At 37.6% G+C, this 12,735-nt stretch overlaps 2 protein-coding genes across 2 annotated transcripts; one reads left to right on the forward strand and one right to left on the reverse strand.

Annotated features, from left to right (window-relative positions):
- Nucleotides 1–6,441: 6,441 nt before the first annotated feature.
- LOC120545500 (olfactory receptor 10J4-like) lies at nucleotides 6,442–7,371 on the forward strand. The gene has a single exon (XM_039779880.1). It carries the CDS (start codon nucleotides 6,442–6,444, stop codon nucleotides 7,369–7,371), a length of 930 nt encoding a protein of 309 aa, XP_039635814.1.
- A 4,229-nt stretch (nucleotides 7,372–11,600) lies between these two features.
- Nucleotides 11,601–12,530, reverse strand: LOC120545506 (olfactory receptor 11A1-like). Its single transcript, XM_039779893.1, has one exon. The coding sequence runs from the start codon at nucleotides 12,528–12,530 to the stop codon at nucleotides 11,601–11,603; it is 930 nt and encodes a 309-aa protein (XP_039635827.1).
- Nucleotides 12,531–12,735: the final 205 nt, after the last annotated feature.

Here is a 12,735-nt window from a genome sequence, read left to right on the forward strand (position 1 = left end):
AAATACTTAAAGGAAACACACAGATGAACTATTTATGAGTATTTATTAGGGATGCACCGGATCCAGGATTTGGGTTTGGATTTAACGTTAGCTTTCTAATTTCACCCACCCAACATGCCTTCTGTAGTGGAATGGCTTCAAATGACAACCAAAAACGCTTGTCTTTTACTGTGAACATTTACTGTTCAATATGTTGCAGTTTTACAAACAGGAAAGTGAACAACTTAAGCTTGACGGACATGTTTTGCATCTAGCGTCTCACGTTCATCTCAGTAATCTAGCAAGACTACACAACAGACAACTTCCGTGTAGGCTACTTCAAAATAAAATCACTTCCTGTGACGGTTAGCAGTAAAATTAAATTACTGTTAAACAAATAAGGTTGTGTACCTGTAAATATCAGCTGTAAATCAAGTACTGTAAATAATGTAAATAGTGAGATTTAATCACACTATAATTTACCATTTCCTTTAGACCGTTTTAAACTAAACAACATGAATGTTGTATTTAAGCGCTTTAAACAAACATTTCATAACACCTTCATTGTACACTGGTTTGCTCATCTGACGATAGCGATGTGCTTTCCTACGATGTGAAAAGAGCGTGTAAATTCAACATTAAGTTGTTACATTTAACTATTTTAGAGACCGTAGACGTTGTTTACTTCATTAATGTGTTCACTGTGTTAATGGACTGAGGATGGGAGGAGGATTTCGGTTTCGGATTCGGAAGAATCTTAACCAGTGGATTTGGTATTCGGCTGTACCCCAAAAATCTGAATTTGGTGCATCCCTATTATTTATTGAATATTAACAGTTGAAATCAAAGCACACATTACTCGAAAAGAAAATGTTACATTTTAGTTTTAATGTAAAAAGCAATTTTCCTGAAAAAGTAGACACAAAATAAATGACGCATGACGGTCATGTTTTGTCGGCTTAACTCAATTGGAACGGCCGTCACCTCGCAGTGATCAGCGACCGGCTCACACCTTTTGTCGGCTAAATTTACTCCTTCGGTGTCGTCTTTACTGAATTCAAAATGTATCGAAACAACGGACACTGAGTCACGTGACTAAACACGCGGTAGTCAGTTTTTTAATGGAAAGTACATGAAACAGTAGGGAAAGTATTTACAGGATTTAAAAATAAGGAAATGGGAAAATTATATCAGTTAGAGGTTCTGAATTCAGTTTAATTTACTTTTCGAGCAATTGTCCTTCCCTAATTTTGAATAATTTACTGTGTCATCTAACAAAGTTGGAATAATAAAAACGTCAATGAAATGCACAGATGATAGTAGTGTTAACAGTGATCATAATGTGTCCCTAATGATGTAAAATTAAACATGTAAATAAAGTTGGTTTGAATCTTTCAACGACTTCAGGTGATAAATCACTCTGGCACCACCTACAGCCTGTAGTGTGATTTGCAAAAATCCACGGCTCCCTGTTCAGATGCACCAATCAGGGCTGGGGGGGGGGGGTCTAACTGAGTGTCAATCACTGCTCATGCACACGCATTCATTGTCCCTTGTGGGGGGATGGGCTTATGAGACCATTTGGGGTAAACGCGTGCTTGGTCGGGACTATTTGCATCACTTTTGAGGCAGTTAGGTTAAGGAAAAGGTCATAGGTGGGCTTAAGTTTGGGACGGTTGGGATCAGAAAAAGAACGCGATGGTTGGGTTTAGGAACAGAACAACATGACGGTGACTGTTGGGTTTAGGAAACAACGGGACGATTTAGTAAAAGAAGAAAGCAACTGTTTGGTTTAGGAAACAGCGGGACACGATCCCCGGTCTCCTGGGTGAAAATCCTGTGTTGTTTGACCCGTCCAACACTTTTTTCTAACCAGGGTCTCTTTTTTTATCTCAGGCACAAACATTAACACACTTCTCCAGCAAAGGGGCGCTATAATAAAAATCTGTTTTTAGAACTCCCCATGGGGTCTTTGCTCGATCTGCCTGAAACTTGGCATATAGCATCTTTAGAGGGCCCTGACCAAACGTTACCAAAATAAAAATCTGTTTAAAAATGTGCAAATAAAAAAACCAACAAATATTTATAGCTACCGACCAAAACAAGAACTTTTGCATATCTCGTCCATATTTAAATGCTGTCAACACACAACTTAAGATTCTTGTTTGCCATGCTGCTCTAAGGCTCTTGACCAAAATTGGCTAACTGCGTGTCAATCATTGCTCATGCACACAGATTCATTCTCCCTTGGGGGGGGGATTATGGAGCTAGATTTGTTTCTTTATTACATGCGAGAAAATAAATGATCTGAGAGGAAAAAAAAAGTTTGAGAGCAAAAGTTATCACACTGATAGCAAAAAAGCATTTTATGAGAGAAAAAAAAATATTTGAGAGAAAAAGTTTTTATACCAACAGCAAAAAATAATAATATTTGAGACAAAAAAAAGTTTTGAGATAAAGTATTTTCTCATAGAACATAAAAAAATATAAATTTGAAATTTTTGAAATTATTTCTGAGAAAAGAAAATCTCTCTCAAAATACATTTTTAAACTCTCAAATATATATTTTTTGCTATCAGTGTGAAAACATTTTCTCTCAAAAAAAAAAGTGTTTCTCTCAAAACGTTTTTCTTCTTGCTCTCAAAACCTAAGTCTTTGCTCTCGATGCAATTTCTTGCTCTCGTGTCAGGATTTTGCTCTCGCTGTGAAAATAATGTCATGGGCGGGGCCACGTTCCTATTGGCCAGTCGGGTGAGCACCATTTGTCTTGGGAGTCGAACTGAATCATTACACTGGCTGAGCAATAACAGCCAGGGGTATCCAGATACATTGCGCAACAAGGAACAACGGCTGCCAGGTCGACCAGAGAGACCCATAAATGTAAGTATTTTCGGCTTAAAGAATTGATTTAAAAATTACGACAGTCTTGTTTTGTGCTCTACACAATCCTGTACATAGATATTTACAACTATATTTGTAACTGAAACGTTTTTAAAAATCGCTAGCTTGCTATGCTAACGCTAACCTTAACGTTAACGTTACATTGCTGATTTGCACAACAATCCCGCATTTCTCTGCCTTGACTGCATGCATGTCTACATTGTTAACTAAACTCCATTAGCAGCGAAATTCGTTTGATATCAGTGCATAACACTACTTGCTTTGGAGACACATGCTTTACATATACCGTCCTGTATCACACAGGGACGCTGGAGGAAACCCAGCAGCTGATCCACTTCCTGCCTGAGAACGAGCAGTAATCATTTGAATTCATTCCTGTTCATGTACCTGTACATTGTTGTTGGTAAAGATACAGGACACTAATTAAAGAAATGGGGTTGGAGGGAAAGGTTACTGGCCAACAGGCATCACACTATGGTCTGGAATTTCAGAATAGCTGTAGTTTTGTTTGTTTGTGGTCTTGTGTGTCTTTTAGTTTTATACATTTGAGTGCCTTTTTTAGTGTGACATCTAAGTTATTGTTCTAATAGTTGATAATGGTTCTCTACATTTTTCTATAATGTTTTTGCATGTTATGTTAATTTTTTGGGGAAATAAAGACATTTTTGTTAACAAAAAGTGTTTCTGAACATCAATGACATTCAAAACAGTGATAACTGAAACAGATATACAACACACTATGCAGTGTATAGAAATATTGATTGCAAACAGACCTAAGTATATATGATCATGTACCCAAGTGGGCGTTATTCATTTCATAGGAGTATGTTTCACTCTAGCCCTTACCGTTTCGAGGGACAAGGGCTAGGGTGAGACAAAGGGGAAGAGGTAAGATGAGAATTGAGATTCAGCCTTAGTTCTAGATCTGCAATTTACTTTGTCAGCTCTAGACCTCGGTAGATGGTAAAAATATTTAGAATAAACCCTGTGTAGCTGAGTTTGCAAGCTACACGTGCAATGTAGCTAAACGTGTAGTGCAACAACCATACAAAGACTATTTTACACAAAACTAGGTGGGACACTTTCAAACGGGTATATCAATCACTATCTAACGTTGTCTAGCTATAGGGTTGCCACCTTCCATGCAGACTAGCTGAAAGTTGTACAGGAGGTTGTATATGATGATCAAGCAGTTACTCTTCAGGTGCTTTGAGGCTAGCAAGGGCAAAGGTAGAAACTAGCTCACTAAATAAGGAGTGAAACTATCTAAATCAACATATTCATTTGGCATTTGATTTAAAAATGGTTCAAACCAGGTGAGTTTGCAAGTTTACCTAGCATGATGGCTAATTAGCGATTAGCTTTTCTAGCAATTAGCATGCTAATAATATAATACACATTCATGAATATGAGTGCTATTCTTTGTCCATGTCAATCTGACAAACGCATCAGTAATGGCAAACTAGCTTACATTTAGGGTTAGCCTATTTAATGTTTAATCTTCAGTGATGCTGAGCTTGCTCAGCCAGTGTAATGATTCAGTTCGACTCCCAAGACAAGACGGTGCTCACCCGACTGGCCAATAGGAACGTGGCCCCGCCCATGACATTATTTTCACAGCGAGAGCAAAATCCTGACACGAGAGCAAGAAATTGCATCGAGAGCAAAGACTTAGGTTTTGAGAGCAAGAAGAAAAACGTTTTGAGAGAAACACATTTTTTTTTGAGAGAAAATGTTTTCACACTGATAGCAAAAAATATATATTTGAGAGTTTAAAAATGTATTTTGAGAGAGATTTTCTTTTCTCAGAAATAATTTCAAAAATTTCAAATTTATATTTTTTTATGTTCTATGAGAAAATACTTTCTCTCAAAACTTTTTTTTGTCTCAAATATTATAATTTTTGCTGTTGGTATGAAAACTTTTTCTCTCAAATATTTTTTTTTCTCTCATAAAATGCTTTTTTGCTATCAGTGTGATAACTTTTGCTCTCAAACTTTTTTTTTCCTCTCAGACCATTTATTTTCTCGCATGTAATAAAGAAACAAATCTAGCTCCATAGGGGATGGGCTTATTATTATTATTATTTACTTTATTTCAGACACGTAAAAAATGGTCCATATAACAAAGAAGAAAAAAACATAAAAAACAATACATTTATCTCCTGGATAGGCTCATAAGCCAGTGAGTCCAAATACCAGAGGAGTATCGCACAGAGCTTAGTCCAGGATTTGTGACCATTTGGGCTTTAGTAGAAAGGGGGGAGGGACTGAGAAGTTGTCGATGTTCAAATGTTTTGGCTATGTCCTGGATCTTCACAATCCTACCTACAGCACCTTTAATAATTATTTAATTTTCACTTCAAGAACTTAACCCATAACCTGGAGCTTCCCATGAGCAGAATCTAAAGGAACCATAAAGGCTGGTTTATAGAAGTTTGTAAGCTCTATGCAGAGCTTACACCATAGCCTATGTCTCCCCTGTGCTTTCTGACCACGGTTGGAAAGCTGTTGCAGGAAAAGTTAACCCTCTCCTTGAACCCATGTTGTTCAAGTAGAAGGAGAACCTGGGAATTAGTAGAAGGAAATGCGATGCTACCAAGCCACAGCCAATCTAGCCAATCACAGTTGTTGTGGTCTGCTTTGCCTCTATGTGAATAAAAATTTTTGGGGACATGTACCTGCGTACATACGTAATTGCGGTGTAGATATAACCATATATCAAGCTTAAGAAACAATCCGGATTGCCAGGAAACCCTACCAATAATGCTGATGGTCAAAAGGTGCTCAGTGTGATACCACACATCTCTCAGTCTCCACAGGCCTCTTTAAAAGATAAAACCATTAACCCTTGGTGGAGGGAAATGTTCAATACTGAACAGATGGAATAGATACAACTCAGCCTTTCGATTCGCCCCGCTTAGTGCCAGGTGTACCAAACCAGATAACTGACCCTGGTACCAGGGATAAACGGGTATAGATAGATTGATGAAAGGAACGCAATTGACTGAAACACCTTCTTTTAGGTAAATTAAATTGGACTATTCCTAAACTGTCTGGTGTTAGGGTTAGAAATTACAAAAAGCAGACTATAAAGAGTTATTTTTGCTGACATTAATTAAAAAAAGTGTTTAATCATTGGGACCTTTGGTTCTGAGGTCACACTGTTGCTGCGGGTGTCCTCCCTCTTCAGATGTTTTATAAGACTTTGAAGCAGAGTTTTCGCTCAGTTAGACGGGACTCACAGGATGACTTTAGTGGGGCAGCAGGTGAATTCACACAATGTCACTGACTGGTTTTGTATATTTTAACCAAAGCATTATTGTGACTTTGAAAAGAAAATGGTCCACCCAGGGATGTTTTATACAATTATTGCCATGATAGTTAATCTGTTTGGCTTTACTACACTGACTTCTGTTAATGTGTGCTTTATGTTTGCAAATTGTGCCAAACAAGTCCAAGTTGAAGCTACTTAATATTTTTACAAATCTCTAACAAAAGGTAACATAATTATTTATTGATGTGTACAGTAGAATCATTGTCAACCTAAAGAATAATCACGATGAACTCTACGCAGGTTTCATATTTCACACTTGCTGCCTACTTAGACACAGGACCTTTTAAGTACTTATATTTTATGATTGTCATGGCTTTATATATTTTCATTGTCAGTGTAAATGCCTTGCTGATTGTGGTTATCTGTATGAACAGAAGCTTACATGAACCTATGTACATTTTTCTGTGCAGCCTGTTTGTAAATAATCTGTATGGCAGTACAGGGTTGTTTCCATTCCTTCTGGTTCAGATCCTCTCTGACATTCACACTGTTTCTGCTCCCTTCTGTTTCCTCCAGATTTATTGTGTACACACTTATGGAGCTGTTGAATATTTAAACTTAGCCGCAATGTCTTATGACAGATATCTTGCCATCTGTTATCCTCTGCAATATATCACTCGTATGACATCTAAAAAGATTGCCACTCTTATTGCTCTAACATGGTTATACCCTTTGATTGCATGTATTGTTTATAGTATATATTTGCACTCCCATTCCCGGCTCTGTGGGAATGTCATTAACAAAGTTTATTGTGATGGCCACTCTATTGTGAAGCTGGCCTGCTCAGATTCACATATAGTTAATGCATTGGGGCTTATTTTATCTTTTGGTGTAATCTTTGGGGCTTTAATTGTTATCGTTTACACTTACATGAATATTTTTAAAGTATGTTTTTCTGGTTCCAAACAGACCAGACAGAAAGCTGTCAGTACCTGCACACCTCACCTCGCTTCACTCTTAAACTTTTCTGTCGGGGCCAGCTTTGAATTATTACAGAGCAGGTTTAATTTGAGCAATGTACCCATTATGATGCGAATATTTTTATCAGTATATTTTCTTACATTCCCGCCACTTTTCAACCCTGTAATGTATGGCCTCAAAATGTCCAAAATCCGTGTCGTAGGCAAAAGTCTGATGGCAAATGTAGGCTATTAATATGAAGTTGTTCAACAGATTTACTTATTATCTTTGATGTAATCATTAGACATTAGAAGTTCTCTAATGTAGAACTGCGCATTTTATTTTGTGAAAAATAAAGTTAACTAACTCAGCTTTTCAACCTCTGTTGCTGTTTATACAAGTACCTCCAAATTGTACTTCAGTACAACACTCAAGTAAATGTACTTAGTTACTTTCCATCACTTCAAAAGTCACAAGGACAGACACAGGGAAACCAAGGTATCTAGCATAGAAATGTCCTGCTTAGCCTATAGACCTACAATGAAAGTGCAAGGCCAACCCGTTCTCACTCCCAACTCGTCAAACACTGACGCTCGGTCAACATCCTACTAGAGCTGCAAAGATTAATTGATTAATCAATCAGTTTTCAACTATGAAGGTACTACACCTATTTTCATAATCAATGAATCAGTAAAAAAAAAAGTTGCAGAGAAACTCCCGCACACTGTATAACTTGCAAAGATAAATGTAATAGCTGGCAACATTTCGGTACTAGGCCTTCATCAGGCACAATCATAATCATTTTGCCTAATAAAGGTACGGACACATTGCCAGCCATTACATTTCTTCTTTGCATGTTAGACAGTGGGCAGGAGTTTCTTCGCCAACTTTCGACCTGCTCGTCCATCTCTAACGCACCTGTCTAGAGTGTGAAGTATTTTCCTATAATGAAATAAAATAAAGGTTCTCTGATTGCAGCTTGTTAAATATATGAATATTTTTTAGTTTCTTCTCTCCTCTGCAGTCTTGTATAAAGTAATTGAAAGCAATACTTAAGTAAAAGTACAAGTATCTTACCAGAAAAGAACTTTGGAAGAAGTTAGTCACTTTTTAGAATATTACTTGAGTAAAAGTCTCAAAGTATCTGATATTTACTGTATTTAAGTATCAGAAGTAATTTTCTGATATGAAACGTACTTAAGTATTAGAAGTCAAAGTTAAAAAACTTTGATTATGAACTTTATGGCCAAACATTAGCTTCATCACCACTGTTGTCGGGGTGATCATCGTCTGTTACCATGCCATGTCATTATGCTTCTTCTTTAGTTTTGGCCTTTTTTTTTTTCACTTGGCAACAAACAGGCATTAGGTCACCAACTGGAATGGAGCGTTCATTAACTTGCACATTTTTGCTGATTTTGTTTTGTAGTAATGAGTAGCTAAGACGCTCAGGGGAAATGTAGTGGAGTAAAAGTAAAAGTTTCTGGAAATATAAAAGAAATGTAAAGTACAGATACGTTAAAATTCTACTTAAAGCTGCAGTAGGTAAGACTAATAAAACTAACTTTTTGTCATATCTGCTGAAACTGACCCTATGTTCCAGTAGAACTACATGAAGCAGGTCATTTAAAATAAATCCAGCTCCTCTGGCTCCACCTACAGCCTGGAGTGAGATTTGCAAAAATCCACCACTCCCTGTTCAGATGCACCAATCAGGGCCAGGGAGGGTATCTCACTGTTCAGATGCACCAATCAGGGCCAGAGGGGTGTCTAACTGCGTGTCAATCCCTGCTCATGCACACACATTCATTCTCCCTTGTGGGGGGAGGAGCTTAGGAGACAGTTTTGGGCTTTAGCAGAAAGCGGGGGAGGGACTGAGAAGTTGTCGATGTTCACATTGTTTGGCTAAATCCTGGATCTTCACAATCCTACCTACAGTACCTTTAAGTACAGTAACAAAGTATGTGTACTTCGTCACTGTAGAGTACTGCTCCTCTGTGACAATAAACTGAATATCTTTGATTTGTGGACAAAACAAGACATTTGAGTGACCCGCGGGACAAGAACAGGACATGAAGCCCAGTCTGCTGGGTTAAATTCTTCTGCCCATATGTTGTGCCAAGCTTAAACTATAAGCAGTACAAAATTAGTCGTCTCTGGTTGTCACCCTACACTAAATTCAGCTGAGCATAATTTGAAAGACTGGGCTCGAGTAGTAGAGCCGTGGTTGAGAGTTCCCCAAGTTAAGGAGTTCAAGTGTCTTGGGGACCTGCTCACGAGTGAGGGTAAAATGGAGCAAAAGATCAAAAGTGGAATGGTGCAACGTCAGCTGGAAAGACTCTTAATTGACCAGTAGAGCTTCATTCCAACCTCCACCTATCATCATAAGCTTTGGGTAGTGACTGAAAGATTGAGATTGTGTGACATAATTGTCTGAAAGGATTTTCTTCTGTAGGGTGGCTGGGCTTAGCCTAAGAGAGGGTAAGGAGACTTCCCGGAGAGAGTTCAAAGTAGAGCCACTGATCCTTAGGGGGCTTTCACATCAGGGACCCGGAACGGATCAGAGTACACTTGACCCCAAATTTTAGATCATGTGTACGCTGGCATGATTACCATCAAGTATGAAAATCGAACTGTTCCACAACTGGAAGTGGAGTACTATTCAAAACAACTACAAGTAGTTTTTAATCTGTTATGAGACGGTCTCAATTTAATACTTATGCCACTATATCAGACGACAGCGTAGGACCGCCGTGGAGTTTCACCTCGCTGTTCCGCCAGTCTCTGGGCCAGGAAGGTCCATCTGCAGCATGCTTTTCTATCATTACATAAACAAATGATAGATTCAGTTCAGTTAAGACACTTTTATTAAATTCCAATGGGCAATTAATTTGCAGCTTCCCAGTCTATACAGGCCAACGAACACTAACAAACAATAGTTTAAAAGATAATACAAGTGCACTAGGTACGGAACATAATTGCTAACATGAAATCGTACTCAACGTACCTAAAATAGCCTTAGTGTTAAAAGGGAAGTTTAGGTTATTCAGGCATCTGATCAGGATCCTTCTGGGTGCCTTCCTTCTGAGGTTTTTCGTGCTCATCCAACTGGTAGCAGACCCTGGGGCAGAACCCAGAACTTGTTGGAGGGAGTATATATCTCATCTGGCTCATCTGAGGATGTAGAAAATGTTGCTGAGGAGAAGGATGTCTGAACTACCTTTTTTTAGCCGGCAGACCCCAGATAAGCAGCAGTAAACTGATGGATGGAAGGATGATCACCCATGTTACGGACATAACAGCATTAGCATATTAAAAATAAAATTCTCAACATTTGCCTGAATACTTGACTGAATTGTATTCATATTGGCCAAAATCACAAACAAATTTTCCTCAGAGGGCTTTACAATCTCTAGACACACTGTTAGAGCCTGGTTCTGTTTTATAAATCTGAATCTTTGTGGAGCTAGGTGCACACACAGGCCTCATTTCCACTCCCCACTTAGAAATGCCCTCAAATAACCACTAATTAGACCTGTCAGTTAGAAATATGCCTATTATATAGTAAGAAAATTCAGTTTCCCAACATGCCACAGCTTCTGTCATTATCCGTGACCGCATGCACAGCTGTGGCTATTTATAGCGTCTGTATCACTTATTCATCACGTTTCTGCACACCATCACAGTAAAATCTCTATCGTCATTATTATTATTATTATTATTATTATTATTATTATTATTATTATTATTATTATTATTATTAATGGTACACAGACAGAAGGATGATCAATAAGGTATTATATTTATAGTGAGTTTATAGTGATTCAATATATTTTGAGTTTACAAAGTACTTCACAATTCAGGATAAAATTAAAAGATCATGAACAGGGAGATGATGCTAAAAGGTGATGTAATCCATCACTCATAAATAATTTCAAATGAAGTTTATAAATTCACCTTTGATTGATATTGGACAGAATGATGTGCAGCCTGAAAAAAATAATAACACAATCAATGAATGTGACAGTGATTTTAATCAAAGTCATCCTGATGTGCCACAAATCTGAGACTGAGTGACCTTCTTAGATGAGTTTGTACAAATATTGGTAACATGTATATATAATTACATATTTTTTGTGAAATAAACAGCTCCCCCCATTGATATTTATACTGTGTATTAAAAATGACTGAAGGGAACAAACATTTTTATTTATTGGACAATTAAGCACCTTCAGTTTCTGTACACTAAAAGTGTTGATCAAAATACAAATGACAAAAAAATATATTTTTGTCATGTATGAAATTTTACGTTGTATTTTCAAGCACATTGAGTCTACTCTTGTCATATAAAATGTGCTGTAAAAATAAACTTGACCGCATTACTACTGTGGACGTCATATCTCTGTGTTTGTTAGTTGTTTAAGATGATAACACAATGCACAGAACAATACAAAGGCCCACATCTGTTAGGTGGCTGCTAAATACTAAAAGCCTACATTTTTTACAAGATTTTTACATGCAACACGGATGTTAGACAGTTTCAGGCCGTACATTACAGGGTTAAAGAGTGGCGGGCATGTAAGAAAGTATAACGATATAAAAATGCGCACCATAATGGGTAAACTGCTCATATTAAACCTGCTCTGTAATATTTCAAAGCAAGCTCCAAAAGAAAAGTTGATCAGAGAAGCGAGGTGAGGTGTGCAGGTACTGACAGCTTTCTGTCTGGTCTGTTTAGAACCAGAATAACACACTTTAAAGATTTTCATGTAAGTGTAAAGGATCAAAATTAGAGGAACAAAGACTGACAAGGCACTAACAATGAGTCCATAAATGTTATTGACTGTCGTGTCAGAGCAGGCCAGTTTTACAACAGAATGGTTGTCACAGTACACTTTGTTGATGATGTTCCCACACAGGTGCAGAGGAACAATCAAAGGCAGTGTAGAAAAATTCACAAAAAATACGAGTGACCATGTTATGGCAATAAGGCTGGCAACTTTCTTATTTGTCATACGTGTGTTATATTGTAGAGGATAACAGATAGCGAGATATCTGTCATAAGACATGACGGCTAAGTTTAAAAATTCTATACTTCCATACGAGTACACAAAGAAAATCTGCAGGAAACAGAATGGAGCAGAAACAGTGTGAATGTCAGAGAGGATCTGAACCAGAAGGAATGGAAACAACCCTGTACTACCATACAGTTGATTTACAAACAGGCTGCACAGAAAAATGTACATAGGTTCATGTAAGCTTCTGTTCATACAGATAACCACAATCAGCAAAAGATTAGCACAAATAATAAAAAAATATAGTGACATAACAATCATGAAACATAGGTATTTAAACAGCCCAGTGTCAAAGTAGGCACCAAGTATGAAATATGAAACCTGAGTGGAGTTTATCATGAGGCTTGTTCTGGTTCACAGCAAATCTACCGCTGTACACACAAAGCAAAAGTTTTGTTACATTTTTAGTTGCGGTGTCGGTTATAATGTGCCTCTTTTAAACATCTGCTTGTTTGACACAATTTGCAGCCAATACATCAAGCACAAATAAACAGTGGCCGGCATAATAGTACTAAATAGAGTCATCATAATTTACCATTTCCTG

This window comes from Perca fluviatilis, chromosome 2, assembly GCF_010015445.1.
Source record: "Perca fluviatilis chromosome 2, GENO_Pfluv_1.0, whole genome shotgun sequence".
NCBI lineage: Eukaryota > Metazoa > Chordata > Actinopteri > Perciformes > Percidae > Perca > Perca fluviatilis.

Bases quoted from the DNA above. Each gene is read 5' to 3' on its own strand.
- LOC120545500 (XM_039779880.1), top strand. From the start codon at position 6,442: ATGAACTCTACGCAGGTTTCATATTTCACACTTGCTGCCTACTTAGAC.
- LOC120545506 (XM_039779893.1), bottom strand. From the start codon at position 12,530: ATGATAAACTCCACTCAGGTTTCATATTTCATACTTGGTGCCTACTTT.